Genomic DNA, 26,277 nt, shown 5'->3' with positions numbered 1-26,277 from the left:
GTGTTTGCTCTTCCACGTGCAGTGCACCTTCAGGGTGCGTTTCATTTTATAAGCATGCTCACCGACCGATTGTGATTGATCGCCTGCTGTACGGGGCGTCCCAGCTAACTTTAGCCACGGTTTACAAATACGCCGCGGCACTCTAAGACGACGCGACCAAATGCATGTTGCTGGTTATTCTGTGGAGCAAGTCAAACTACCCTTTTTTCGTGCTTATATGCATAATTAGTCGAGATTAATTAACCAACTTCGCAAGCAGCGGAGATGGGCGAAAAAGGTCATTTAGAAAGTTGAACGTTCCGTAAAACATCCGATTGAACAGTTTCGAACTTTCCATCTGTTACGTATTAGCTTTTTTCTCTAACTGCAGATGACCGCGAAACAAAATATATGAGTGAATATATGAGTTCGTTCCGCGCTGGAACGAACTGATCATTTAGCCCGGCGTGCTATGCTATCGGTTGGGACAGCGACGCTGCATCTGGCTGTGCGATTTACGCCAGCGGTGTGCTTCCCCATTGGCTTCCTTCGCGGCGGTTCATGATAACGATCAGCAGACGCAACGCTTATCACTTACGCCGGCGTAAATCGCTCAGCTAGCGCCTGCATCCATCGCAGCCCCGTCACCTTATCAGCGGCGGCACACCCGGCCAAATGAGCTGTTCGTTTGTAGGCGGAATGTTTCAGAGCACTTCAGTCGCGGCGCGCGAGCAGGCATGTCACGCGGTATTTTTTTTTGGTATTTCGCGGGCATCTGCAGTCAACGAAAAAAACCTAACAACGTAATAGGTGAAAAGTTCGAAACGGTTCAATAGGATGGTCTACGGACCGTTCTACAACTTTTGCACTGGGATGTTTCGCCTATCTTCATTGCTAGCGAAGTTGGTTAATTAATCGCGACTAATTATACAATTAGGCACAATACAAAAATAGTGCGACTTGCTTCATACAACAGCCAGTAAGATGTACTTCGTTGCGTCGTCTTAGAGTGCCGCGGCATATTTTTAAACCCTGGCTAAAGTTAGCTGGGACACCCTGTATAATCGCCGTATTACTGCTTCCGAAATAAAGCTGAAAGTCCCGCTTGTTGTGTCGTCCTTGTTAATCTTTCGCTATGTTTCCATGAAACTCAAACCTACTGGCCCAAACCAAGCTTTTGTTTTGCACTTTCCAGCGTCACCTTGCGCCTCAACCTTGCGATCACCTTGCTGCCTATTCTAAAATAGCAGTCCGAACTTGGCGCTGACTTTTTTGATAGTTAGGTTAGGGTGCTTCGCCTGCAGTTCCCACACCAATTACCCTTTTCGCTTAATACCTCTGCTACGAAGTTCACAGATACGTGCAGAAACTACGTCACGCGACGAACTCGAATGGGCCGGTTCGGGTAAATTCCCAGGGATTAACTAGTGTAAATAATACGCCTAATGCACAGACACAAGAAAGCGAACATTTGGAAACCGAGGAAGTGTCGCAGTACACAAAAGTGCCCTCTTGCAGAGATGACCTTACGCACGCGCACGTGTAGCAACAGTGGCGCGCACGCGTGGCCATGCGCGCCGTAACAACAGTGGCCCACAGCTCGACAATCGGCTAGATCGTTCCGTTAGCTAAACAGTATCCCGCGGATAAAAGGACGGGCCGAAATGGCAGCTCGCTAAAGGGGACGGGATACGGCGCTGTTTTGTTGCCTCGAACGCCCACCGACATTTAAAGTTCGCGTCTTCGATCGGCAATTAACACAAAAATGCCGCTTGCGCACCGCCTGAAACCGCCCGCGAAAACCCAGCCCGCAAGAGCGCCGCGTGCCCTCGTTGTGCGGGCGGAGGGGAAAATCGGGCAGCCAGCCGAAGAGAATGGTGCGTGCCGCAAGGCGAACAGCTGCCCGGGGCACTCCGTGAGAGGGGGACAAACATTCTTCCGAGACCCGCGGCTTGGGTTCCGGGGATGACGGAGCGTGCATTACCTGCGGCCGCCGGCCCAGCAGCAGCAGCGCATCCCCCGCGGCGGCAGCCGCTCCTGGCTCCGGCAGCGGGCGGGCGAAGCCCCGCGGCTCCCTTCGGGCCGCCGGAGCAGGGCGTCGACGGAGGCGCAGCGCACCGCCGCGCGGCCCACGCCGTCCACGAGCAGGGTGGCGATGACCACGCGGCCACGCTGGTTGCGTCGCAGGATGGGCATGCCGTCTGCGGGGGGCCTCGGCCGAGGGGCCCGCGCTCGCCTCGGCTCGGCCATTGTGCCGCACTGATCCCGCGACCAACCGCGGAGCGCGGCTATTCTGGGGGCAGCAGCCCACGGGCCAGACGGAGCGCGCACTGCGTGGCCGCAGGGGCTCGTCGTGGGCTACTCGGCAAGGCCCCTTCCGCCGCGCCCGTCTCCAGCGGCGGCGAGTTCGCAGCCTCCATTCGCTACCGCCGTTACAAGTGCCGCTCGGTGTAAACAAACGCCTCGCCGGCCGCATCTGTCCTCGAAAACGCGCCTGACGCGGCGCACACGCTGGGACGGAAAACACGCAGGAAGCACGACTGCTTCAGCGCGCACGTCGAACGCTTTGACGCTGTTTTCCGCGATTGTGATGGGGAAAAAAAAAAAAACGAAGAGAGGAGGCTGTTTCCGGAAGCCAGTGCGAACTTGACACGGAGGAAAACGAGCGCGACACGCACTTTATTCGTTCCCGTCTGTCAGTGCCTAGCAGTTTCTGGCAAACTGGATCAAGTAAATACAAGGGCTGCTCGTCGAGCGCCACAAGCCCCGTGTCTCTCTCCGACAGTAAGCGTCGCACTGGCCGCGCTGTGCACTCGTGTCAGAGCACATCTGCGACAGGGCGCTATAGGACAACACACGGTGCAGGCGTTCGTCTACGAGCGGTATACAGCGCGGCCTCCGAGGACGTGCGGCCCCGAAGGTTCTTTTAGAAAAGAAAAGAAAGACCAGGAGGCAGTCGCAGTGGAGAAGGCACAGGAGCGGTTTCAAGGCCTTCCCAGGCACTCCCACTCACTTTACAGCGAGGACTGAAGGCAAAAAGGAAAGGGGGGGGGGGTGACACGTTACGTATGTAGGTTGCGGCATTGCGTGCATTATGCATGGCTAAACAGGCGGCCGGAAAGGCGATCCCACTTGCATCACCCGTGCTGCAGGGCGCCCCCAACGTGCGCGGAGCTGCGCAGGCCCGTCGTCTAATGACGTGCGAATCCCCGGGATAGAGCTCGCAGAGAGTAATAACCCGCTGAAACCACGTGACGTCGACGGCGCGCGCTTACATGCGGTTTCCTGTAACGCAAGCGGAAACGCACGATAAATTCGAAGGAGCACTAACTGACGAATGCTTTCGTACGCAATCTACAGGCGAGCCCAACCCGTTGCGCTTGCCTTTCTCGTACCAGTGGTTTCGGCATATTCACCGCTGGTGTGGCCAGAGTCCCTTTTGTTGTGGCAGCAGAGCTCCTCCAGAAGCCATCCGCCCCGGTGGCTCCGCGGCTGTTGGCGTTCGGTTGCTGAACACGTTGCGGGATCAATCCCGGCCGCATTCCGATGCAGGCCAAAGCGAAAGAGACGCCCGTGTGCTGTGCAGTATAAGTGCACGTTAAAGAACTCCGGGTGATATAAATTAGGAGCCACCAACTAGTGCGCCCGTCGGAGGTCTTGCTGCCTTGTGGTTACTTTGGCATGAAAAAACAAAACAAAAAAGATCAACCTTAACTACATCGGCGACCATACTCGTCAGTGGAGGAGTAGGAGGTTCTGAACATAGCAATGGCGCAGTGAAGGAACGTTTGAAGGGTGTCAAAGACGTGATAACGCTAAGTGTTTTAATCCCTCGCGCACATAGGGCGCTCGATCGGGTTGCGTTATTGGTTTATGGTTTATGGGGGTTTAACGTCCCAAAGCGACTCAGGCTATGAGAGACGCCGTAGTGAAGGGCTCCGGAGATTTCGACCACCCGGGGTTCTTTAACGTGCACTGACATCGCACAACACACGGGCCTCTAGAATTTCGCCTCCATCGAAATTCGACCGCCGCGGCCGGGATCGAACCCGCGTCTTTCGGGCCAGCAGCCGAGCGTCATAACCGCTCAGCCACCGTGGCGGCTGCGGGTTGCGTTATTGATGCCGTATATGGGCCGGTTGTGTATAGAACGGCCACAAAGAACAAACGAATACGCCGGATTCTTAGCGACGCGCTCTTCAGGTTATGTCTGGACAAACTACCAACGCGCGTTCAAAAATACTGTAGTCGGATGCAACCCAAGAACGAAGCGGCAAATGCCCCTCAAAGGAGCCCCCCTCCAGCCACTGGCGTCGACCGATTCTCTCCTTTGACCGAACCTTTTGTTTGGACCTGCTATAGTCGCATACAACTCAAGAACGCAGCGGCTTTTCCCCGTCAAAGACCCCCCCCCCCCCCCCCCCCTTCAGCCAATGGCGTCGGTAGATTCTCATGAACCTGCTAGCGTGACAATGCAGGGAGTGGCAGATGTAAGGGGATGGTCCCCTTTTTCTAGGGTGCCTCGATGGCAGCATCAAGGCACCCTACCTCCTTCCATGGTCAGGGATAGTCCCAGTAAAGTTGTAGCGTCTCCTTGCAGACCTTACTCACTGAACGCTTCTTCGCACCAGGGGGGCTCCGTCAGCGACGGTCTTGCGACGAATTAGGATGAGAGTATTAAAGGGAGTACGACTTCACTGTTTTGTATACAAAAATTTACATTGCATACAAGCTGATGCACAAGAGACGATTTAAGCGGCAAAAAGGTTAAACAACAAAAAGGTGGAACTGGCTAACACTGGGGGAGGCCCCTACTCGCCATAGCCGAAGATGCATTACATCTGATCTTAGGCCAGAACAACTTTCCAGGGCTCCGCGCCGTGGTTTTAAAGGCCTAAAGGCCCGGTTCATATTCGGTAGCGTCCAGTCTATAAACGTGATTGGTTGAACAGGTGTACGGCCGACCCTCCAGTGTCCGTAAGGCATATAACCCTTTCCCTAAACCACGGCCGGTCTCGGGATGCCTAACCACTGGTGATGGTTCCAGCCAAAGTAAACAGGCTCTGGAAGTATGCACGCAAGAATATAGGTGGTTTTTCAATCAAATCGGTAGAAATCTTGAACTCTTAGTCAATCATATACGTATATCACCTTTCCAAAACAGTATGTAGCGTCGATACCTTCAAATATTAGCGACGGATGCCTAAGCTAAACACTAATTTCGCTACATTACGTATATGGTGCAGCAGATCGGCCCGTAAATAATTTCTTAAAGCTGGCGATTTCTATATAATGATGATGCCAGGACAGTGATGTCACATTAAGTCACATTCAAGTTTCAGAAAAGAAAACGAGTACAGTGTAGATATTGCAGAGATAAATTGGTTAAACCCACGATTAGCACTCTGGTAAATTAATTTCGCACGGTTATCACTTGTCGCGCATTCTCAATGAAAGGGTACTGCAGATGGTGGTTCATGGCGGAGTGGATGTAAGCACGCGATAATTGGTGGATGGACACTCATCATGGCGAAATTCTAGGTGCCTCTCCAACTGAATCGCATGTACGACCTTTCTCAAAATGTATGCGGCGTCGGAAGCTATTAACAATAAATGCGATAGAAAGCAATGAATTGGAGTTGCATATGTGGCGTAGGTGGGTGACACGTAAAATGTACGTATACGTGTATGCTATAAACCACAAAGGGTGTAACCGATCTTGAATTTTCTTTCTCCTCCTCGTATATTCAGTTTGCAGTCCATTTTAAGCCTAGTCGGTTAAATCGGCGATGGCCTAAACGCAATACTGACTTAACTTTTTTTTTTTTGTAAATGCTGGTGAGACTATACAACAGCAGTCAGTCTATATTTCCGTACTTTCTCGAAATTTGTTAAACAGCGCCTTCAATATTTCCAAATTAGTACCTTACCGTTTTCCAATATTCAAATTTTTTGTTCGAGAATGTTGGACATGGATATTCGTGCACAATGTTAACATAATTTCAGTTCAAGGAAGAAAGGACGGGTGTGGGCTGTGAAACTGATTCCAGCTACGTGCGTTTTTGTCTTTTTCTCTAACACAAATAGTTTGAGGTTTTTTGATGTTCTTCCCAAAACCAGATGGCAGTAGTTTAATCAGTAATTTAAGTTGGAAGTAGGAGTGCATTCCTAGGAGTCAAGTCTAAGTAGAGTGAACTAAACGGTTAGTTTTAAACTAAGGTTGCTCAAATGCAGGCCAAGTTATAACACTTGGGAAGGCGTATTTATTTCATCTCGAAGTCTCTTAGCCAATGTAACTATGATAACAGAGCTAATTTTCTTGTTTGAGTCGTGTTCATGGCTTAATCTCACTCTGCCAGCCAGCTTCGATTAGTAGTCGAACGGTCAGTGTAGACCCTTTGTGAATAGTGATTATGATCTGTTGCGACCATAAAAAGGAGTATAGTTGAGATACGCGGCAGAATATTACTATACGGTACAAATTCACATCACATTTGGTCATAAACAATATGCAGCTCGAATACATCAATGCGCAAGGCATGTGCAGGCCTGCTGATTTGAGTATATACTAGCCTGAATAGATCAAAAATAGTCTGCAGAGCTCCAAAAGCGCGATCAGCGAGCGAAAGCGCCCACGCGCCGCAGCATTTCACACGCGAGCGGCCAGTCCGCTGGCTGAGGAGCGGTAGGGTCGCAGCGCCATGATCGCGAAGCGGAGGCAGACAGGAAACACCCCCCAGCGCGCAGTCTGTACAAAGCGTGCGCTGCCGCGGCTACTCGAGCCCGGCCGTGCCTAAAGTAAACACCAAAAACCCTATTTTCTAAGAAGGCGCCACAACCCTTGGTCCGCAGGTTTGCCTGCCCCGGCCGGCAGCCTTTTCAGTATTAACCAAAACACTCTCTTCCGCAGAAAAGGGAAAAGGGAAAAGCAAAAACAAGCACACAATCGTGCCCACCCGTGCCATCGGTGTCGTCGAAGCTCGTCAACCCTGGCACCGTTCCGCAATTAGAGCTGTCGTCGGACTCCGGCATGGTGCTTCCGCTGTGCGCGACTGCCCGCTCGGTCCGCAGTTTCCCAGGGCTGTTAGTGTTCTCGTCAGCATACGTAGGAATACCCAAGGCGGCTTAGCCTGCCGCCGGCCTACAGGCTAGCTAAGCCTCATCGATACCCGGTCGGTGGGGTTGCCTCGAACCTGGCCGCCGCTGCCTATCCGTAATTTTTATTGCTCCCCTCCTTGACAAGACTGCTACTTTTCGAGACGTTCGCCGCAAGGTCGCGTCGCGTCTTATGTCTGTCAAGATGAGTGGGCGAGGACAAAGCGCGCGGCCGCCGCTGTCAGGGGTGCTTGACCCGTGCGCTTCTTTTCAGCGCGCTCCGCCGCCGCCTGCCACCGAAGGGGGGTGTTCTAAGGGGGCTGCCGCGGGGAGGCGCCGAGACCGGGCGACGTTGTTCTTGTACCCGCAAGGGTTGGAGACCAAGCTAGAGAGGAGCGAACTAGGCTTCAACCTTCCTTTTTTCAAGCAAGGAGAATGGATTGAAAAAATCATTACCGGGACTAATATACGCGGATGATATAGTGCTAATGGCTGACAACAAGGAAGATTTGCAGACGTTGATAGACATTTGTGGTACAGAGGGAGATAGATTAGGTTTCAAGTTTAGTAAGGAAAAATCTGCAGTCATGATATTTAATGATGAGGGCGGCGAGCATAGAATACAGGTGTAAAGAAACAGAGAAGCAGAAACAGCAGTTCCCCGGAGAGAAGCGCCAAGCTTGGGTAAAGTGCTACAAAGCAGAAACAGACGGCAACAGAAACCTGGGCGCCCTTGGAGACACCCGAACGGCGGCGCCCCGAAGACAGTGGACTAAAGGCCACCAGCAGCCCGGCGCCTTTAATTGGCAGCGACATAGGAGTGGGGGTGGGGACGTGACCACCGAACTATGTGCACGTGTGGGTGAGAGAGAAAAGGGTGCCTCGTGGACATTGAGGGTGAAAAAGCGTGCGGACGGGGCCAGTGGGAAAAGAAGAGCCGTCGGAAGGAGACGTGTTAATGCCTCTTGAATATAGCCAATGTATTATTGTTATCGTTAAACAGTTCTGTCCCTGTGTGATTTTTCCGCTGTTATTCGAACCCCAAAAGTTTTAAAGTTCAGAGTTGTAGCATTATCGCTAGATTTAAAAGGAGCTACTGTATATACACAACAACAGGAGTTTACGCTACAGGTAGTGGATGAGTACAGGTATCTTGGGGTGTGGATAAATAACAGTGCTGAGTATCTGACAGAGCATGAAAAATATGTAATGAATAAAGCTAGTAGGAATGCAGCTGTCATGAAAAATAGGGCACTGTGGAATTACAATAGGTATGAGGTGGTAAGAGGGATCTGGAAAGGGGTGATGGTCCTTAGCCTGACCTTCGGTAATGCGGTCCTGTGTATGAGGCCAGATGTTCAAGCAAGGTTAGAAATTAAACGTGGCGTAGGGAGGCTAGCTTTGGGAGCACATGGCAATACACCAATCAGGGGGCACAAGGTGATATGGGATGGGCGTCGCCCGAGAGCAGAGAAGCTAGCAGTAAGATAGCATTTGAGGAGCGATTGAGAAAAATTGGGGGAAAAGCAGTGGGCTAGGAAAGTTTTCAGATACCTGTACATAAGGAATATTGACCCGAAATGGAGAAAGCAAACTAGAAAATTGACCAGCAAATATCTGGACAGCAGTAAGGGAGCAAATCAGCAATTATCGGTTAAGAAAAAGGTTCAAGAAACAGAGAAAGCTCTGTGGAAAACAGGGATGCTGACGAAATCAGCACTAGGAACATACAGGATCTTTAAGCAGGAAATTGCCAAAGAAAATATCTATGATAATTGTAGGGGAACCTCTTTGTTGTTTGACGCCAGGACGGGAGTTTTGCGGACTGAGACGTATAGAGTCAAGTACCATGAGATAGACACTTTGTGCATTGCGTGCGGAGAGGAGGAAACGGCTGAACACTTCATACATTTCTGTAAAGGGCTTCACCCTACAGTGGAAAGCAGCGGGGCTGACTTACCCAAGGCATTGGGGTTTAGGGACAGTGAGGGGAAAGTAGATTTTAAGCGGGCAGAAGTAGCCAAGCGAAGATTAGCTGACTGGTGGCTAAAATCAAGACAAGAGTAAAATTTCATAAGTCATGGCTAGGTGGCTTAAGCCACCGCCCGATTTAAAGGGTTCAGCCGTATCCATCCGGTCCTAATGACACCGCGGATCATCGATCCCTTGCAGTGCTTTCTCTGAATTGTTGCGCCGCTCGTGCATTGTCACACTAGCAGGGTCACGAGAATCGGCCCGACGCCATTGGATGGAAGGGGATTCTTTGACGGGGGAAAAGCCGCCGCGTTCTTCAGTTGTATCCTACTATAGCGTTATGTCGCAGGGGGTGTAAGAAGAAACGGGAATAACCATTAACCGCGGCGTCATGAAAATCAGTCGATGTCATTGGCCGGAGGACCTCCTTTGAGGGGCATCTGCGGCTTCGTTCTTGAATTGTATCCGACCACAACAGACCACTGCCACCTCCCGTGCGCCGACTCGCAAGCATGCTCTGAACAAGTTCGTGCCATTCAGGAACATTTGACAAACTCGGCGTCGACTATAGCAGGGACGAAATAGCTTTGCTTGAAATAAAAAAAAAAGGTGATATGTCTATGTCTACTGTTACGGTTGGCATCTGACACCATGTGCAGAAAGGAATTTCACCGGAACGTCTCTCACCATGCTTCGTCGAAATGAGGCATGACTTCTCCTGCCAGGGTTGGCGTCTGGCACCACGTGCAGAAAGGAATTTCACCGGACCGTCTCACACCATGCCTCGTCGAAATGAGGCGTGACTTCTTTCCGCCAATCAGACTCTGTGCCGGTCACGTGACGTCGACGGAAGCAAGATCCCTCCGACGATTGTAGGGAGCCTATTTAAGGGGCTCCTAAATGTACTTTTGGGGAATTCATTCTCTTCACTTCATCTTTCACCAACCTTGGAATAAACAGTGCAAGTTTCGCACTAGAAATCGTCTCGTCCTTGCTCGGTCGCCATGCTCTACCGGATGCCTGCAGCCCGCCGACGACGCCACGCTACCCGATAGTAACGTCGGTCGAGCTTCGAGAGGCATGCGTCGCAAGACTACGTAAGCCGAGAATGATTACGCATGGAAGGTGTCACACAAACTGAAATAGTTTACGAAACACTGCAATTTACCCCGACGTTGAGTCAACACTGACCTGTGCATTGTATACTGTGGTCGTCGCAATCATTACCTTTCGCGTAATCGCTCCGAGTAGGTAAGGTGCGGAGAATTCATCGGCACGAACGTGTCGCACAGCGCATGCCTTTGGGCGCTATCAAAGGCCTGCTCTGTAGAAACGATGGCGCCTGAATTGCTGCCGCTGTAACGTTGGCGCACAACAGCGTGGGCCGGCTGATAGGCCAAGCACTGGGCGGCTGCACTTGTCCCAGCACCAAGAACAATAAAAGGAGATCAGCCAATGCATGCGATGCTTATGGCGATAGAAAGTGGATGGTCAGCCTACATGCAAAGGATAACAAACGAGAAATGGGTGCCGTAGTGGAGGGCTCCGGAATAATTTCGACCACCTGGGGACAAAACGCTAAGGCGCCCGTGTGCTGTGCGATGTCAGTGCACGTTAAAGATCCCCAGGTGGTCGAAATTATTCCGGAGCCCTCCACTACGGCACCCCTTTCTTCTTTCACTCCCTCCCTTATCCCTTCCCATACGGCGCGGTTCAGGTGTCCAACGATATATGAGACAGATACTGCGCCATTTCCTTTCCCCCAAAAAACCAATTATTATTAGAACGCAACCATGAATATCGCATTAGCAGGGTAACCCTCCCATATGCGCACCATATGGCGCAGAAAAGCATGGCTGAAACTCAATGCGCACATCCCGACGCCTGACAACCGTGCTGAACTCTGAACGCAGCAAAGGGAGACAAAAAAAAAAGGAAGAAACCTAGAGGCCGCGCACACAGCACGAAAAGGCTTTCCAGACGGCACAGTGCTTGCTCAGTTGGCATTGCATATTTCAGAAAAAAAAAAAACTGCGTAGCAGAGGCACGCAAAGTGAACATGGCTGCGTCTCGTCTTTTCCCTTTCTTGTGTGTGACACTCTTCCACGTTTTTGTTTTCCATCACCTAGTGACGATTTTAACAGAAACCGGTAGAATATTTTTACGCAGCGGGAACACACGTTCCGCTCTATATTATTGCACTCTGCAACCATTTACCGCTCGAGGTATACGTTTTTCAATAAAAACCAACTCATGCTTGTTCGCGCTCATTAGATCAACCTTCCTGCGCCGTCCTTTTATTTATTTTTGTACGCGGCCATAGTGGGAAGCATATTTGAAAATTCGAAAATACAGGCACATACCAAACTAAAAACAACAGTGCAAATACAAGCTCAAAAAGAGCAAAAAAGGTGTGACAGTGCGTTGCACGCTCTTGCAAGGGGCCGCTATCTCCGGCGACATCTTCCCTCTGTGGGAGCCCCAACGTCCTTGAACTGTGTGTGGCTGCATGCAGTGCGCGTTCTCGGAAGGCCACTCTCCTGCCACATCTTCCCTTTGTGGGAACCCGGATGTGCTTGAACTGTGCGAGTCGCGCAGTCACTGAGTGCAATGCGCGTTGTCGGAAGAAACGCAGGTGTGTGTGTGTGTGGGGGGGGGGGGGGGGTAAAATCGGGAATGCTGCAGTCGCCGGCGCTGAGAGGAGGACGAAGGAGACACAGCTTTCTGGAAAAAGAGATCGCCCGAATTGACGGGGAGATAAATGGTCGGTCTTCAGAACGGAAGCAACGAACGGAACGAAGAAAGTCTATGTTGTCGTTAGTGGCTATTTATTAATAAAATAAGAAAGGAAGGAAAAGATGTTACTAGCCGCGGCATCTGCCATCGAAACCTGAAGCACCTAAGTTGCGACTAGGGGGAATGAAAGGACAGGGAGAGGTAAAGAAAGGGGGGAGCGATAGTTAGAAAGGATAGGGTTCCTCCGTTCCTTCCGACTTCGACGCCACCGCAGCGACATGTAAGCTTCGGCACCCCAGACTCTGCATCATGTATTTATTAACGTGTAATTCTTAAATATATTTGTTGTGTTTTAACTGACTCTAGCGGTGTGTCGCTGTCTCTCCGTCCCGTGTGGACGGCGCAGTATGTGGGTTCGTCATAAAGGTCATAGCAGGTGAGGAACATTTTAAAATATAAAAATACCTTCGCGCAGTTCGTTGCACCAACAAGCTCAATACAACGTGTACAACGATGGTTAGCACCTTCTCAAACATTTTTGGTGACCAGTTACCGGACGTAGCCAGCGTTCGGCAGCATGGTGAAACTGCGGCATGTCTCTGTGTGGGGGGCCCTCGTCCCTTCGTGCAGTGACCACGTGGTTTTGCCACAAACTAGCCTCAACAGTACACTTTGAGGAAACGTTCGGCGCACTTCATTGTTTTGCGGGGTTTGACAGTCATCTGTGTTACCAACCGCACTGTCTACTGTCATTTATAGGTAAAGAGTAAGAGAAATAAGCAAGAAATTATATGCTTCGTATTTATAAAGTGTTACGCGTCCTGCCAACCTGACTCATTCTGCTACTTTGGGGCCGCGGCAACTGCTAGCCAACCCATTTATGGCAAGCTGAAATCTCTAGCCGTGATGCTGATCAAGATAGAGGCCATGGAGCTCAGATAATCGCCACTCTTGTTAAGCCTCAGCACAGCATCACCACTCGTTGTGTGCTCCAAGCAAGTGAGAAAACGTGGTATATTCTAATATTTCCTATCGAATGGTAGTACATCGACATTCACTGCAAGCTTCCAAAACAGATAAATTTCGACGGTTTCTACGCGGTTGCATAGCGCGAATAAAGGACCACTTATTCCAGGTTCCTCTTTTATCCTGCACATGCCACACGTGAGCAACACCAAATAATTTGTCGAAAAATTGCGCGCAGAAGGAAGACTATAGCGAGAAGACAACGTACACCGCAGCTGACAAAATTAAAGATGCCGCAAAGCTGCCATCAGTGCACTAGAAATTCTAGGTGCAGTAATTGAAGCGGTCATGAGCGCACATTCTCTGCAATACTTGCTATCGAGTTGCATCATCGAGAGTGAGCACTCCTTACAATTAAGGAGTGGTCCGACAAAAGATAAAAATACCTCAAGGAAAGAAACGGAAACAACCGTTGTAATTCTTTACCTGCATAACGCACTGCTGAAAAAGATCGGAAATCGCAGCGACGTCCGAGTGGCGCTATCCGCGCCAGAGAGGCTGGGAAAACTTCGCAAGATGACAAATTCATTCGAAAAGCTAATGAGCCTTGCACAATCAAACATCGTTATCCATTTGTTGCGTGTTCACCTGGGGTGGTGTACGAAATTATCTTGTTTTGCGGGTCCAGTTATATCGGTCAAAAATTAATGCATCACAGGAAGGCATTACAGAGACGGGAACCCTTCTGTGCATGGGCACGACTGTGAAATGGAAAGCCTCGTAAACCTTTGTTCGAAGCGGGCAGGATACGAGCTATGCACAGGGGCCAGAATGTAAGGGAGATAACGGAAGCAGATTTGATTATGAAAAGCGGGTGCATCATGTGTCAGCGCATCATCCATTTCACTGGCTTTCAAAGAATCCATGTTTCCGAGTGCGGCCACCGGGTGTCTGCATTTTCAGTTGGATGGCGTCTGTGCGCAGTTGGTGGCTGAACTGCAGTACGAGGACTGGGAAAGAGCGCACAAGCGGCACGCCAGAGGCTGCTATCAGAAGCACGTGACGCAGTGCATTGTTAGCTCGAGAAATGGACGACCAGCAGAAGCTCGTCAGTTAAAGGATGGCAGTTAAATGATAGTTCCGCGCACAAGGCAGGGCAGGCAGCAGTTCGTTCGTCCTGTGGGTTATCTTGTCTGCGGAATTTTCCTTTACATAAGGGCACATGAACTGGTCAATCAACAGTCGGTTGTTTAACAGCAACTTCGGCCCTACGATTCTGATCGGATCTTTTCCGAGCTCCTTTGTGACGCCTGAGGACGCGCTGTGGAAAACTTTCCACAGCGCGTACTTGACGAGACGAACCTCGGCTGTGCATCGGTGTACGCCCAGCGATGAGCCCATAAAGACTATCGGACTGGTGCGAGAATCGGTGCAGATTTCGGCAGCAATTCCATTATTTTTTGTACCTGGTACGCGACCAGCACCTACGGCACCTTGCAGCCCCGGCGAAACGCAAGATAGCGGTGTGCGCCTACCCTGTACCAAGCACGGCGATTACTTGACTGATTTAGGCTAATGCGACAATGCCTTTGCAAAAACGGAAGCCGGAAATGTTAGCTATCACTCACTTAACTGCAAAACCACTGAAAGCCGATAACGCGAGGAAGAAGTCGCCGCAGCATGATATCGGGAAATCACTAGGCGGCGGTTGCACACTCGCACAGCTGGCAGCCGAAAGTGAGCAATAAATTTCACGAATACGCATCCCAGACTGATCGATGACCGAGCGGGAGCCAACAGGGAAATCCCTCGCCAGCAATACCGGAGGCCAAGCGCCCACGATAGCACCGTCCGAACGATGGCACCTTACGTGGAAATCGGTTCAGTGTAACGATGCGCTGCGCCCAAAAAAATTTTCAAATCCAGAGAGCGCGGGTGCAATAACCGCGAGTTCGTAGCACCGTTCATCGACAGCGCTGCTTGCACCCTCGGACCTCAAAACAACCTTACACATACCCACCTCCCGAAGGCAAGGCCTAAAACCACACGCATATTCGTCAATCTGCTCCAGCCGAAAAGAAAGCGGCTCAGCCAGTAGCTCGAGACAAGCTCGCACATGCAATCTCAGCACTTACTTTTGCCTAGAAGGCGGCGGGTCGGACTTTTCCTCGATAATTTGGACATCACAATCCATGCTCTCCTGGAGCGCCATGGCCTACAACGCGCAAAAAAAAAAATAATAATCAGCGCCAAGCGCGGCTGACAACGGCGGCGATGGTATCGCCATCTATGAGCGAGCACGGCAAGCCACGCTTGCGCCACCTGCTGGTCTCGAGGGCAGCGCGCGTTCTTCGAAGCGGGAAGCGCGCTTGTGATGGTGCTCACTATGCGCGCCATTTCGACCACGGTGCCTAAGGTGGCCGAAAATGGCGCGCATAGTGAGCACCAGCCGGGTACTGAGCATGCCCAGGTTCCTACACTACAGGAGCCTCCACGACTGCCCCAATTTATGCTGCGCTGCAAATCTCAGTGTGAAAAAAAAAGTGTCGAAGACCGAAACGCATTGGAGGGAGGCGAAGCAATAAAAAAATGTGGATTAGCTCAGCTAATCCAGGGTATACAAAGCAAAAGATGTCGACGTGCACTGTGTTCATTGGCGTTGGCGTTGGCGTTGACAATGTTCTAGGCGGCGATGGCTTTGAGCAAAGGAATAATAATAATAATAATAATAATAACAATAATTGGTTTTTTGGGGAAAGGAAATGGCGCAGTATCTGTCTCATATATCGTTGGACACCTGAACCGCGCCGTAAGGGAAGGGTAAAGGAGGGAATGAAAGAAGAAAGGAAGAGAGAGGTGCCGTAGTGGAGGGCTCCGGAATAATTTCGACCGCCTGGGGATCTTTAAAGTGCACTGACATCGCACAGCACACGGGCGCCTTAGCGTTTTTCCTCCATAAAAAAAACAAAAAACGCTGCCGCCGCGGTCGGGTTCGAACCCGGGAACTCCGGATCACTAGTCGAGCGCCCTAACCACTGAGCCACCGCGGCGGGGAGGGTTCGAACCCGGGAACTTCGGATCAGTAGTCGAGCGCCCTAACCACTGAGCCACCGCGGCGGGTATAGAAATAAAAATGAAAATTGGTTTTTGGGGAAAGGAAATGGCGCAGTATCGGCCTCACATATCGGCGGACACCTGAACAGCGCCGTAAGGGAAGGGATAAAGGAGGGAGTGAAAGAAGAAAGGAAGAGAGAGCTGCCGTAGTGGAGGGCTCCGGAATAATTTCGACCACCTGGGGATCTTTTAATGCACTGACACCGCACAGCGCGCGGGCGCCTTAGCGTTTCGCCTCCATCGAAACGCAGCCGCCGCGGTCGGGTTCGAACCCGGGAACTCCGGATCAGTAGCCGAGCGCCCTAACCACTGAGCCACCGCGGCGGGTGTGCATAGATGCGGAATTGGTCATTACCGCTCCTGGCGCAGTGGCGCCACTGCCCTGCGATGGCAGGTGTTGCCACCGGTGGGGCTTGTGCGACCGATGTTGCTCTGGCCGAGAAATCTCTCGTGGGCAGTCTGCTCACTATCCGATAGACAGGTTGCGAGGACGCCGCACGGTCACGTGACCTACTTGGCCCACCTAGGTTGCTTCTAAAGGGATTTTTTAACGCTATCGCGTTAAAGGCCCCGTTACCCAGAGAATCCGGCGTCGGCGTTGTGACCGAAAAATCTTGGCAGGTCGTGCCAAGAGAGCAACCGAGGAGGCAGGTGGGCCACCTAGGTGCGGGCCACCCTCTCGGCGATGTGCGCAGCGGAGAAGCCTGAAACCCCTGGCTGTTTTAACCGGCGATCACGTGACCATTTCAAACGACAGCCCAGAAAGATTTCGCATGCTGCGCTTGCGGCCCATTTAAGCTCGTCTAATTCTAAAACCTCTTCAGTTGCCTCTTAAGCTCTAATTCTCAGTGCAAGGTAAGCAGAACCCTTGCCCTTATCTTTCGATACTCTTTGGTCTACAGGGGGTACCGTAAGGGCTTCACTGCGCGGCTGAGAAGCAGACCAAGTCACCTGGTTATTTTCGACAAAGACGGTACATCTGTCCAATCGGCGTTTTTATTTGGCCCAGCTGCGTACAACCTTTGACCCCTTGTTCTTTTGAAGCGGGGAGCGCTTCGGTCGTACATTGGGCTCCTTAAAGGAGTACAGACACCCAACTTCACGGTGCGCGTTTTCTTGTTTGTAATGGTGTTTAAGGCATAATTATACATGATCGTAATTTATAATCGCATTTCTTTCTCGTGTTGTTTCGGTTTCAACAGCCGAATGAGGATTATGACGTCAACATGTGCTTACAGGTCACGTGAGGCATAAAAAACTGCAATATAATCGCTGTTTCCACACTCGTCCTTTCGACTCTTGAGGAAGGCTGGCTTCAGCTCTTCTGTCAATTAAAACGATAAAGCAGCGATTATATGGACGTTTTTCCGTGGCTCACGCGACACAAAAGCACCCATTGAAGTCACAGTCGTAGTTCAGCTGTTGAACCCGACTGAATATAAACAGCATGGCAGAAAAAAATCGATTTAAATTATTTAGCGGTCGTAGGCGAATATCACGCGGTGATTCATACGTAGTAGTGTCTTCCGCATCATTGTAGGGAAGAAAAAATGCCACAAAAATTATGTGTCTATACTCCTTCGAGTTCCCCATCCGAATCCATCCCTCCGAATGACATCCCTCTTACCTATCGGTTTCAGTTTCTGACTGTGCACACACACCTCAGGCTACATAAATCACGCTTGCACCGGTCACAGCTTATCTTTTGTTACCCATTAACCCTTCCTCCCTCTCCCTTTTCCTGGCGTATATACAGTCGTGGACAAAAGTTTGCGGGATGCAGACTCGCGGAAAAAAAAAATATTGCGGCGCGGTTTGGAATACAAGATCGTTGAAACGCATAGAAAAGCGACGGCACATGCGTGCTGCATCTGCTAGAAAACTACCGTCTGAGTGGCTAGCGAGGCAACGCAGAAATATATATATTTTTTTCCTCGTGAATCCGCATCCCGCAGACTTTTGTCCATGGCTGTACACTAGCCTCGTTCTCACGCACCCCAGTTCATTTATGTGCAATCTACACGGTCTTTTCAATTCTCTGATCAATAAAATCCTTCCGGTGCTCAGCATGCAGGGGGACGTCAGTTCAAATTATATTTCACGTCTTTCCCAAAGAGGCTGGCTGAACTTATCCCATCGCCGCGGTGGCCTAGTGGTCTGAGCATCCGCCTCGCATGCGGGAGGTGCGGGGTTCGATCCCCAGTGCCGCCGGGTACCCACCGGTGATACAATGGGTACAAGCCTTCCCCTGGCCTGGCGCTCGGCTAGTAAGGGGTGAAATGCTCGGAAAATCGGTCTTTGACCCCACCTTGAGTAATCGAAAAATACCTTGGGCCATGGTAGAGTGTACTAGAACATTCTAGTACACTCTAGCCATGGCGCTCTTTGGCCAAAGTTTCCCTTGCGCCATAAAAATCCATAATCCAACCCAATCCTGAACTTATCCCCACCGTGTTCTTAATCTTAATAGCGGAATTGCAAAATCCTATATCCTTCTGATAAGCTTTAATTCCTACGCGTCCGGATTCTTGGCCAATCCCCCACTGTGGTATACGTGGTGTTACGTACTGGCAAACGGCAACGAACGCAGTAGCCACTGCACTGACTCAGCCCCCGTCCATGGCTGGACGCGGTGGGAAGGAGGAAAAGAACCTGCAGCTAAGCAGCTGTGGCCACTGCGGCGGGCCATTTTGCGTACTATACACGTATACACTGCACACACAATGCTTGAGGTTATGGAGGTTACGCTTTATACATGCCTTCGACACAAAGTTCCCAGGTAGCACCAAACATGACAATAATGTTACGTTTCTCTTTTGGTCAAACACAGTGTCTTGCTCCATCGAAGGGGGTCTCGAGTGATTCGAGAACAGTTGGAGAGGGAATTAAAGTGGGAGAGAGAGAAAGTGGCTGGCGGCCTGTTTTACACATCGTTCTATACGAAGGTCAGAACTCATTTTCAAAGGTCGTTGTCAGCTCAGTTTATGCCACAGACCTGAAACAAACGATTCCCGCGCACTGCCAGCGTACTCGTTGTTGCTGTGTGGCCTTGGAGCTGACTCGTGGTGTGAGGGCACGGGTTTCCCCTTTCTCTTCAACCCTTTGTATGGTGCTGTCAACTTTGCATTTTTCACCGCCTCTGGTTTCAGAAAACATGTTAATGATTCTTACTAAAAATCGCACGAAATTTTCTACACGATAGCGAAGGAATGTTTCGACCACCACTGGCAAGAATAAAAAATCGGGGCTTCCTTCGGATTCACGCAGTCCAGCAGTCCGCATTCCAGCCCGGGGGGGGGGGGGGGTCTCAGATCCCTTGTCAATATTGGAGGGGATGGGGTGGCTGAGACCCCCCCCCCTGGCTTTAAGCACTGGTCAAACATTATATGAATGTCCTTAATGTCTTTTTTCCTAACGTTTCTGAAACACTAGAAAAATATTTTCATAACATTAATTAATTATTTAAACAACATACATTCAATATTCCCGAAAATGGTAAAGCAACCCTGCACGAGCATTCAAGCACGCCAGTTGTGCAGGTTCACAACTAACCAATTTAACCCTTTGCAAGAAATAACGAGGGCGACATTCATTTGAGCTCCACAATCACAGCCAAACATATACCACACAACATGCCGGGGAGCCAAGCTTATATATACACTACATGGGGGTGTACCATGAGTGGTACTGGCGAATGGATAATAAGCAAAGCTTTCTAGCAAAATAATGGGGCTATGCATGCAATATAACTATATAAGGCAAGCGCAATCGAAGAGATTTAGTTGAAAAGTACTGCTAGTTAAAAAAACAACTTTACTGTACGAACAGTGGGAAAATCTCTGGGACCCAGCGACTGTAACATATTCGTAATGTTCTTCTATGGTTGTGATTCAAACATTATAATAATGAGCAGAAGACTATATTAAAACAAAGTTTATTCAGCACGTTAAACTAATGTTTATGTTACCACAAACATTATTTATTGGTTTTTAACATTATAATAACACTTAAGCACAGCATTTGAGTAATGTTTACATTGAATGTTAAACTAATACGTATATAATATATCGTTATTTGTTAATATTTAACATTCATGTCACGCTCCAATTCAACATAACGATAATGTAACTTACATGAGATTTTCATAACATTATTACAATGATCGGTTCTACCTATTAGGAAGACAGTGCAGGAGATATAGAGAATTCAAAGAGCTCAAATGGAGGTCAATACTCACATAACGAAACAACACAGCAAACCACAAACATTTCCAACACGTAAAATGAAATCAACTCAAAATCTATGACAGGTGCCCATCGTGAGCTGAACGCATACATACAGGGCAAGAGAGAAGCCGGCCGCCTGAGCTGTAATTACTCGAATTTAACTATAGTCATATGCAAATGCGTGCTTTCGGACAGCTGTCACTAACGTACCGGCGTGACACGAGAAAAAAGCGTTACCGCGGAAGGAACTCGATACATCACTCGATACTAGAACCAAATCAAAGTGGAAAACGCAGGTGAAAAGAAAAACCCAATAAACGATAGCTTGCTAAACAGCTACCGCGCATATACAGCATGATTAGTGTATTTCTCTGATATGTTCACAGAAGCAGAGAATCGCGGTTTTAATTAGCCAGTGACTGTATTACAGTTGCAATTGTCTTGAAGAAAATTTTGAAAATTTTACACGCGGCAAGCGAATCTGTGCAACCAAGTTTAGGAGTGAAGCGCACAGTCGTGTGCAATGTATGCATCTATATCCGGTCGTGGGAAAGTGTGCCGCGTTGCTCGTCGGAACGTACTGCATTTGCAGAGGTTGCTACCCTCTGGCGCCAATCTGCCGACAGTCAGCGAGAACAGCAGTCGCGCGGCTGTCGTCGGCGGGACCCACCTCGCTTCGTTGTTACATTTTTCCTCCGAGGCCCGGCGTCGTCGAGCCCGCGCCGATCGGTCCCACCGCGGCGTGCGACGACGGAATGATGACGGCGAATCCGGCTCGATACGAAACGATGCGGCGGCTCTTTAATCCTCTACGACCTTGGTGCATCCGTGCTGGGCAACTTCCCCGTTCCAATGAGCAACAGCAAGTGTCCGCGCCGCATTAGCGCGACTCACTTGCCGGGCGGTGCGCGGGACTCTGGCGAGCAGCTAGCGCGGACCTCGCGCGTGCTTCGGGTGCACGCGATGTCGGGGGTCCTTGATCCTGAAGGAATGTTGTTGCGGACACGGGAACACACAGTGAGCGACGGCACAATTGGGTGCGATTTTACGGGCGGGGGATATTTTCGTCAGAGCGGACGATTTCGCTCGAACAGTTAGGTGCGGGGGAGGGGAAGCACGGAAAGCGAAAGTTGCGCCGGGCGCCAGCGGCGCAGTGTCGGTGTAAGCTCCGGGGCTGCGCGCGTCTCGCCATCTGGAGCTAGAATGACACACTACGCGCCCGTCTGCGCGCATTTACCGCGCCGCGATAATTCAACAGACAACCTGAAAAGAGTAATTTTTCTGTTTAAGAATAAAAAAAAAACACTGCCAAACTAACAAAACACAGCACTGCACACAGCAGTGTCATGCATATTTTGTGAACTGTCGTCTGCCCCCAACAGATATTTGGTCATCAGCGTATGCGTTGAAACCGCCGTGGTTGAGTTACAGTTATGGACGCTGTGGTTATGGACGCCGTGATCGAACGCGACGATGAAAACAGCGAGGCAAGTTAGCAGCTTTTAAATTACTATGTTGCAATTTATTATGTACGATTAGCACTCTGTCCTGATATCACGAGGTGCTCGCAATTTTATGAACGCATGGTTTTTGCGCAGTTTCCAAACACATCTGAACCTCCGTTTTCTCAAGATGAACTGGATATCAAGCCTCCTAACTCAGGTATGTGGTCATTGTACAACAAACCTTTTATCATTTTTTAAAACGCATCAGTTAAAGCACCTTCCATATAACTGTTTATATGTGAACAGGAGCTGGAGACCAGCCCGAAGAACCCCGATGCAACACCAATGACAATTCACTGGATAGGGCAGAGGGAGGAGGTAAGTGATGCATTTACATGTTGAAATAGTTCACCTTTTTATACGCATTGCGTTGACGATAGTGATGAATTCTGGTATGCCAAGGACAGAATCTGCCAAAGAGCGCCATGGCACAAGGATTTTTTTGTTACAAAAGTGGGATGAAAATAGTTGCATTGCCCGCAGAAGCCGAGCACAAGGCCAGGGGAACGCCGGAAAGCTTTCACCCATTGTATCACGTGGGTTGGCATTGGGGATCGAACCCTGCACCTCCCTCTTGCAAGGCGAATGCTCAAACCACTAGGGAACCGCCGAAACGAAATTACTCCGAATTCCCCGTCTACCGGCAGCAAAAGTTTGTGAGATGTACCATTGCCGCCTCTAGAAAGATGCCTGCGGCGTCGCTCGCTCTCCCATTGTAGCCGCCGTGCCCTAAGTTGCAGACGGTTGTTAAGAGACGGCGCTAGCTACTTCCCTATCTTTTTTCTTCCTTTTTCTCTTTTGTGCGTTTTATCTTTCTTTCTCTCCTTGTGCGCTTCCATCTTCTCGTTTTTTTTTTTTGTTTTTGGTCGGGTGCCCAACCTAGTGGTGCCCACCCGTTACAAAGGGCAAGGCCTCAAGTATCTATCTATCTATCTGTCTGTCTGCCGGCCGCCTGAGCTGTAATTACTCGAATTTAACTATAGTCATATGCAAATGCGTGCTTTCGGACAGCTGTGACTAACGTACCGGCGTGACACGAGAAAAAAGCGTTACCGCGGAAGGAACTCGATACATCACTCGATACTAGAACCAAATCAAAGTGGAAAACGCAGGTGAAAAGAAAAACCCAATAAACGATAGCTTGCTAAACAGCTACCGCGCATATACAGCATGATTAGTGTATTTCTCTGATATGTTCACAGAAGCAGAGAATCGCGGTTTTAATTAGCCAGTGACTGTATTACAGTTGCAATTGTCTTGAAGAAAATTTTGAAAATTTTTACACGCGGCAAGCGAATCTGTGCAACCAAGTTTAGGAGTGAAGCGCACAGTCGTGTGCAATGTATGCATCTATATCCGGTCGTGGGAAAGTGTGCCGCGTTGCTCGTCGGAACGTACTGCATTTGCAGAGGTTGCTACCCTCTGGCGCCAATCTGCCGACAGTCAGCGAGAACAGCAGTCGCGCGGCTGTCGTCGGCGGGACCCACCTCGCTTCGTTGTTACATTTTTCCTCCGAGGCCCGGCGTCGTCGAGCCCGCGCCGATCGGTCCCACCGCGGCGTGCGACGACGGAATGATGACGGCGAATCCGGCTCGATACGAAACGATGCGGCGGCTCTTTAATCCTCTACGACCTTGGTGCATCCGTGCTGGGCAACTTCCCCGTTCCAATGAGCAACAGCAAGTGTCCGCGCCGCATTAGCGCGACTCACTTGCCGGGCGGTGCGCGGGACTCTGGCGAGCAGCTAGCGCGGACCTCGCGCGTGCTTCGGGTGCACGCGATGTCGGGGGTCCTTGATCCTGAAGGAATGTTGTTGCGGACACGGGAACACACAGTGAGCGACGGCACAATTGGGTGCGGGTTTACGGGCGGGGGATATTTTCGTCAGAGCGGAGGATTTCGCTCGAACAGTTAGGTGCGGGGGAGGGGAAGCACGGAAAGCGAAAGTTGCGCCGGGCGCCAGCGGCGCAGTGTCGGTGTAAGCTCCGGGGCTGCGCGCGTCTCGCCATCTGGAGCTAGAAAGACACACTACGCGCCCGTCTGCGCGCATTTACCGCGCCGCGATAATTCAACAGACAACCTGAAAAGAGTAATTTTTCTGTATAAGAATAAAAAAAAACACTGCCAAACTAACAAAACACAGCACTGCACACAGCAGTGTCATGCATATTTTGTGAACTGTCGTCTGCCCCCAACAGATATTTGGTCATCAGCGTATGCGTTGAAACCGCCGTGGTTGAGATGGACGCCGTGATCCAACGCGACGATGAAAACAGCGAGGCAAGTTAGCAGCTTTTAAATTACTATGTTGCAATACATTATGTACGATTAGCACTCTGTCCTGATATCACGAGGTGCTCGCAATTTTATGAACGCATGTTTTTTGCGCAGTTTGCTAACACGCCATCTCAACCTCAGGTTTCCCAAGACGAACTGGACATCAAGCCTCCTGACTCAGGTATGTGGTCATTATACAACAAACTTTTTATCATTTTTTAAAACGCATCAGTTAAAGCACCTTCCATATAACTGTTTATATGTGAACAGGAGCTGGCGACCAGCCCGAACCCCGATCCAACACTGACAATTCACTGGATAGGGCAGAGGGAGGAGGTAAGTGATGCATTTACATGTTGAAATAGTTCACCTTTTTATACGCATTGCGTTGACAGTGATGAATTCTGGTATGCCAAGGACAGAATCTGCCAAAGAGCGCCATGTCACAAGGATTTTTTTGTTACAAAAGTGGGATGAAAATAGTTGCATTGCCCGCAGAAGCCGAGCACAAGGCCAGGGGAACGCCGGAAAGCTTTCACCCATTGTATCACGTGGGTTGGCATTGGGGATCGAACCCTGCACCTCCCTCTTGCAAGGCGAATGCTCAAACCACTAGGGAACCGCCGAAACGAAATTACTCCGAATTCCTCGTCTACCGGCAGCAAAAGTTTGTGAGATGTACCATTGCCGCCTCTAGAAAGATGCCTGCGGCGTCGCTCGCTCTCCCATTGTAGCCGCCGTGCCCTAAGTTGCAGATGGTTGTTAAGAGACGGCGCTAGCTACTTCCCTATCTTTTTTCTTCCGTTTTCTCTTTTGTGCGTTTTATCTTTCTTTCTCTCCTTGTGCGCTTCCATCTTCTCGTTTTTTTTTGTTTTTGGTCGGGTGCCCAACCTAGTGGTGCCCACCCGTTACAAAGGGCAAGGCCTCAAGTATCTATCTATCTGTCTGTCTGTCTGCCGGCCGCCTGAGCTGTAATTACTCGAATTTAACTATAGTCATATGCAAATGCGTGCTTTCGGACAGCTGTCACTAACGTACCGGCGTGACACGAGAAAAAGCGTTACCGCGGAAGGAACTCGATACATCACTCGATACTAGAACCAAATCAAAGTGGAAAACGCAGGTGAAAAGAAAAACCCAATAAACGATAGCTTGCTAAACAGCTACCGCGCATATACAGCATGATTAGTGTATTTCTCTGATATGTTCACAGAAGCAGAGAATCGCGTTTTAATTAGCCAGTGACTGTATTACAGTTGCAATTGTCTTGAAAATTTTCAAAAATTTTACACGCGGCAAGCGAATCTGTGCAACCAAGTTTAGGAGTGAAGCGCACAGTCGTGTGCAGTGTATGCATCTATATCCGGTCGTGGGAAAGTGTGCCGCGTTGCTCGTCGGAACGTACTGCATTTGCAGAGGTTGCTACCCTCTGGCGCCAATCTGCCGACAGTCAGCGAGAACAGCAGTCGCGCGGCTGTCGTCGGCGGGACCCACCTCGCTTCGTTGTTACATTTTTCCTCCGAGCCCGGCGTCGTCGAGCCCGCGCCGATCGGTCCCACCGCGGCGTGCGACGACGGAATGATGACGGCGAATCCGGCTCGATACGAAACGATGCGGCGGCTCTTTAATCCTCTACGACCTTGGTGCATCCGTGCTGGGCAACTTCCCCGTTCCAATGAGCAACAGCAAGTGTCCGCGCCGCATTAGCGCGACTCACTTGCCGGGCGGTGCGCGGGACTCTGGCGAGCAGCTAGCGCGGACCTCGCGCGTGCTTCGGGTGCACGCGATGTCGGGGGTCCTTGATCCTGAAGGAATGTTGTTGCGGACACGGGAACACACAATGAGCGACGGCACAATTGGGTGCGGGTTTACGGGCGGGGGATATTTTCGTCAGAGCGGAGGATTTCGCTCGAACAGTTAGGTGCGGGGGAGGGGAAGCACGGAAAGCGAAAGTTGCGCCGGGCGCCAGCGGCGCAGTGTCGGTGTAAGCTCCGGGGCTGCGCGCGTCTCGCCATCTGGAGCTAGAAAGGACACACTACGCGCCCGTCTGCGCGCATTTACCGCGCCGCGATAATTCAACAGACAACCTGAAAAGAGTAATTTTTCTGTATAAGAATAAAAAAAAAACACTGCCAAACTAACAAAACACAGCACTGCACACAGCAGTGTCATGCATATTTTGTGAACTGTCGTCTGCCCCCAACAGATATTTGGTCATCAGCTGTAACTCAACCGCCGTGGTTGGGTTACAGTTATGGACGCTGTGGCTATGGACGCCGTGATCGAACGCGACGATGAAAACAGCGAGGCAAGTTAGCAGCTTTTAAATTACTATGTTGCAATACATTATGTACGATTAGCACTCTGTCCTGATATCACGAGGTGCTCGCAATTTTATGAACGCA

At 50.3% G+C, this 26,277-nt stretch overlaps 1 protein-coding gene and 1 long non-coding RNA gene across 7 annotated transcripts in view; one reads left to right on the top strand and one right to left on the bottom strand.

The window, feature by feature from the left end:
* The window catches only part of LOC144113640 (dnaJ homolog subfamily C member 7-like), a 129,291-nt gene extending 108,204 nt beyond the window's left edge, over positions 1–21,087 (bottom strand). The window contains exons 1-2 of one of the 5 annotated variants that reach the window (XM_077646824.1): positions 20,761–21,087; positions 14,886–14,965 (exon numbers count right to left, since the gene is read on the bottom strand). In XM_077646824.1, coding sequence (XP_077502950.1) covers positions 14,886–14,962 — 77 coding nt within the window. In that variant the 5' untranslated portion in view covers positions 14,963–14,965; positions 20,761–21,087. Of the gene's footprint in view, positions 1–1,963; positions 2,415–14,885; positions 15,013–20,760 lie in introns of those variants that run through there. The other 4 variants (XM_077646827.1, XM_077646826.1, XM_077646823.1 and 1 more) reach the window with 4 other exon arrangements.
* The window catches only part of LOC144113642 (uncharacterized), a 68,812-nt gene extending 42,632 nt beyond the window's left edge, over positions 1–26,180 (top strand). Inside the window, exons 3-5 of one of the 2 annotated variants that reach the window (XR_013310847.1) lie at positions 21,689–21,752; positions 21,842–21,913; positions 26,079–26,180. This is a non-coding gene — a long non-coding RNA (uncharacterized LOC144113642). Of the gene's footprint in view, positions 1–21,688; positions 21,753–21,841; positions 21,914–23,793; positions 23,877–26,078 lie in introns of those variants that run through there. The other variant, XR_013310846.1, reaches the window with a different exon arrangement.
* Positions 26,181–26,277: the final 97 nt, after the last annotated feature.

This window comes from Amblyomma americanum, chromosome 1, assembly GCF_052857255.1.
Source record: "Amblyomma americanum isolate KBUSLIRL-KWMA chromosome 1, ASM5285725v1, whole genome shotgun sequence".
Classification (NCBI taxonomy): Eukaryota; Metazoa; Arthropoda; class Arachnida; order Ixodida; family Ixodidae; genus Amblyomma; species Amblyomma americanum.
This window is presented reverse-complemented; position numbering and strand designations above follow the sequence as displayed.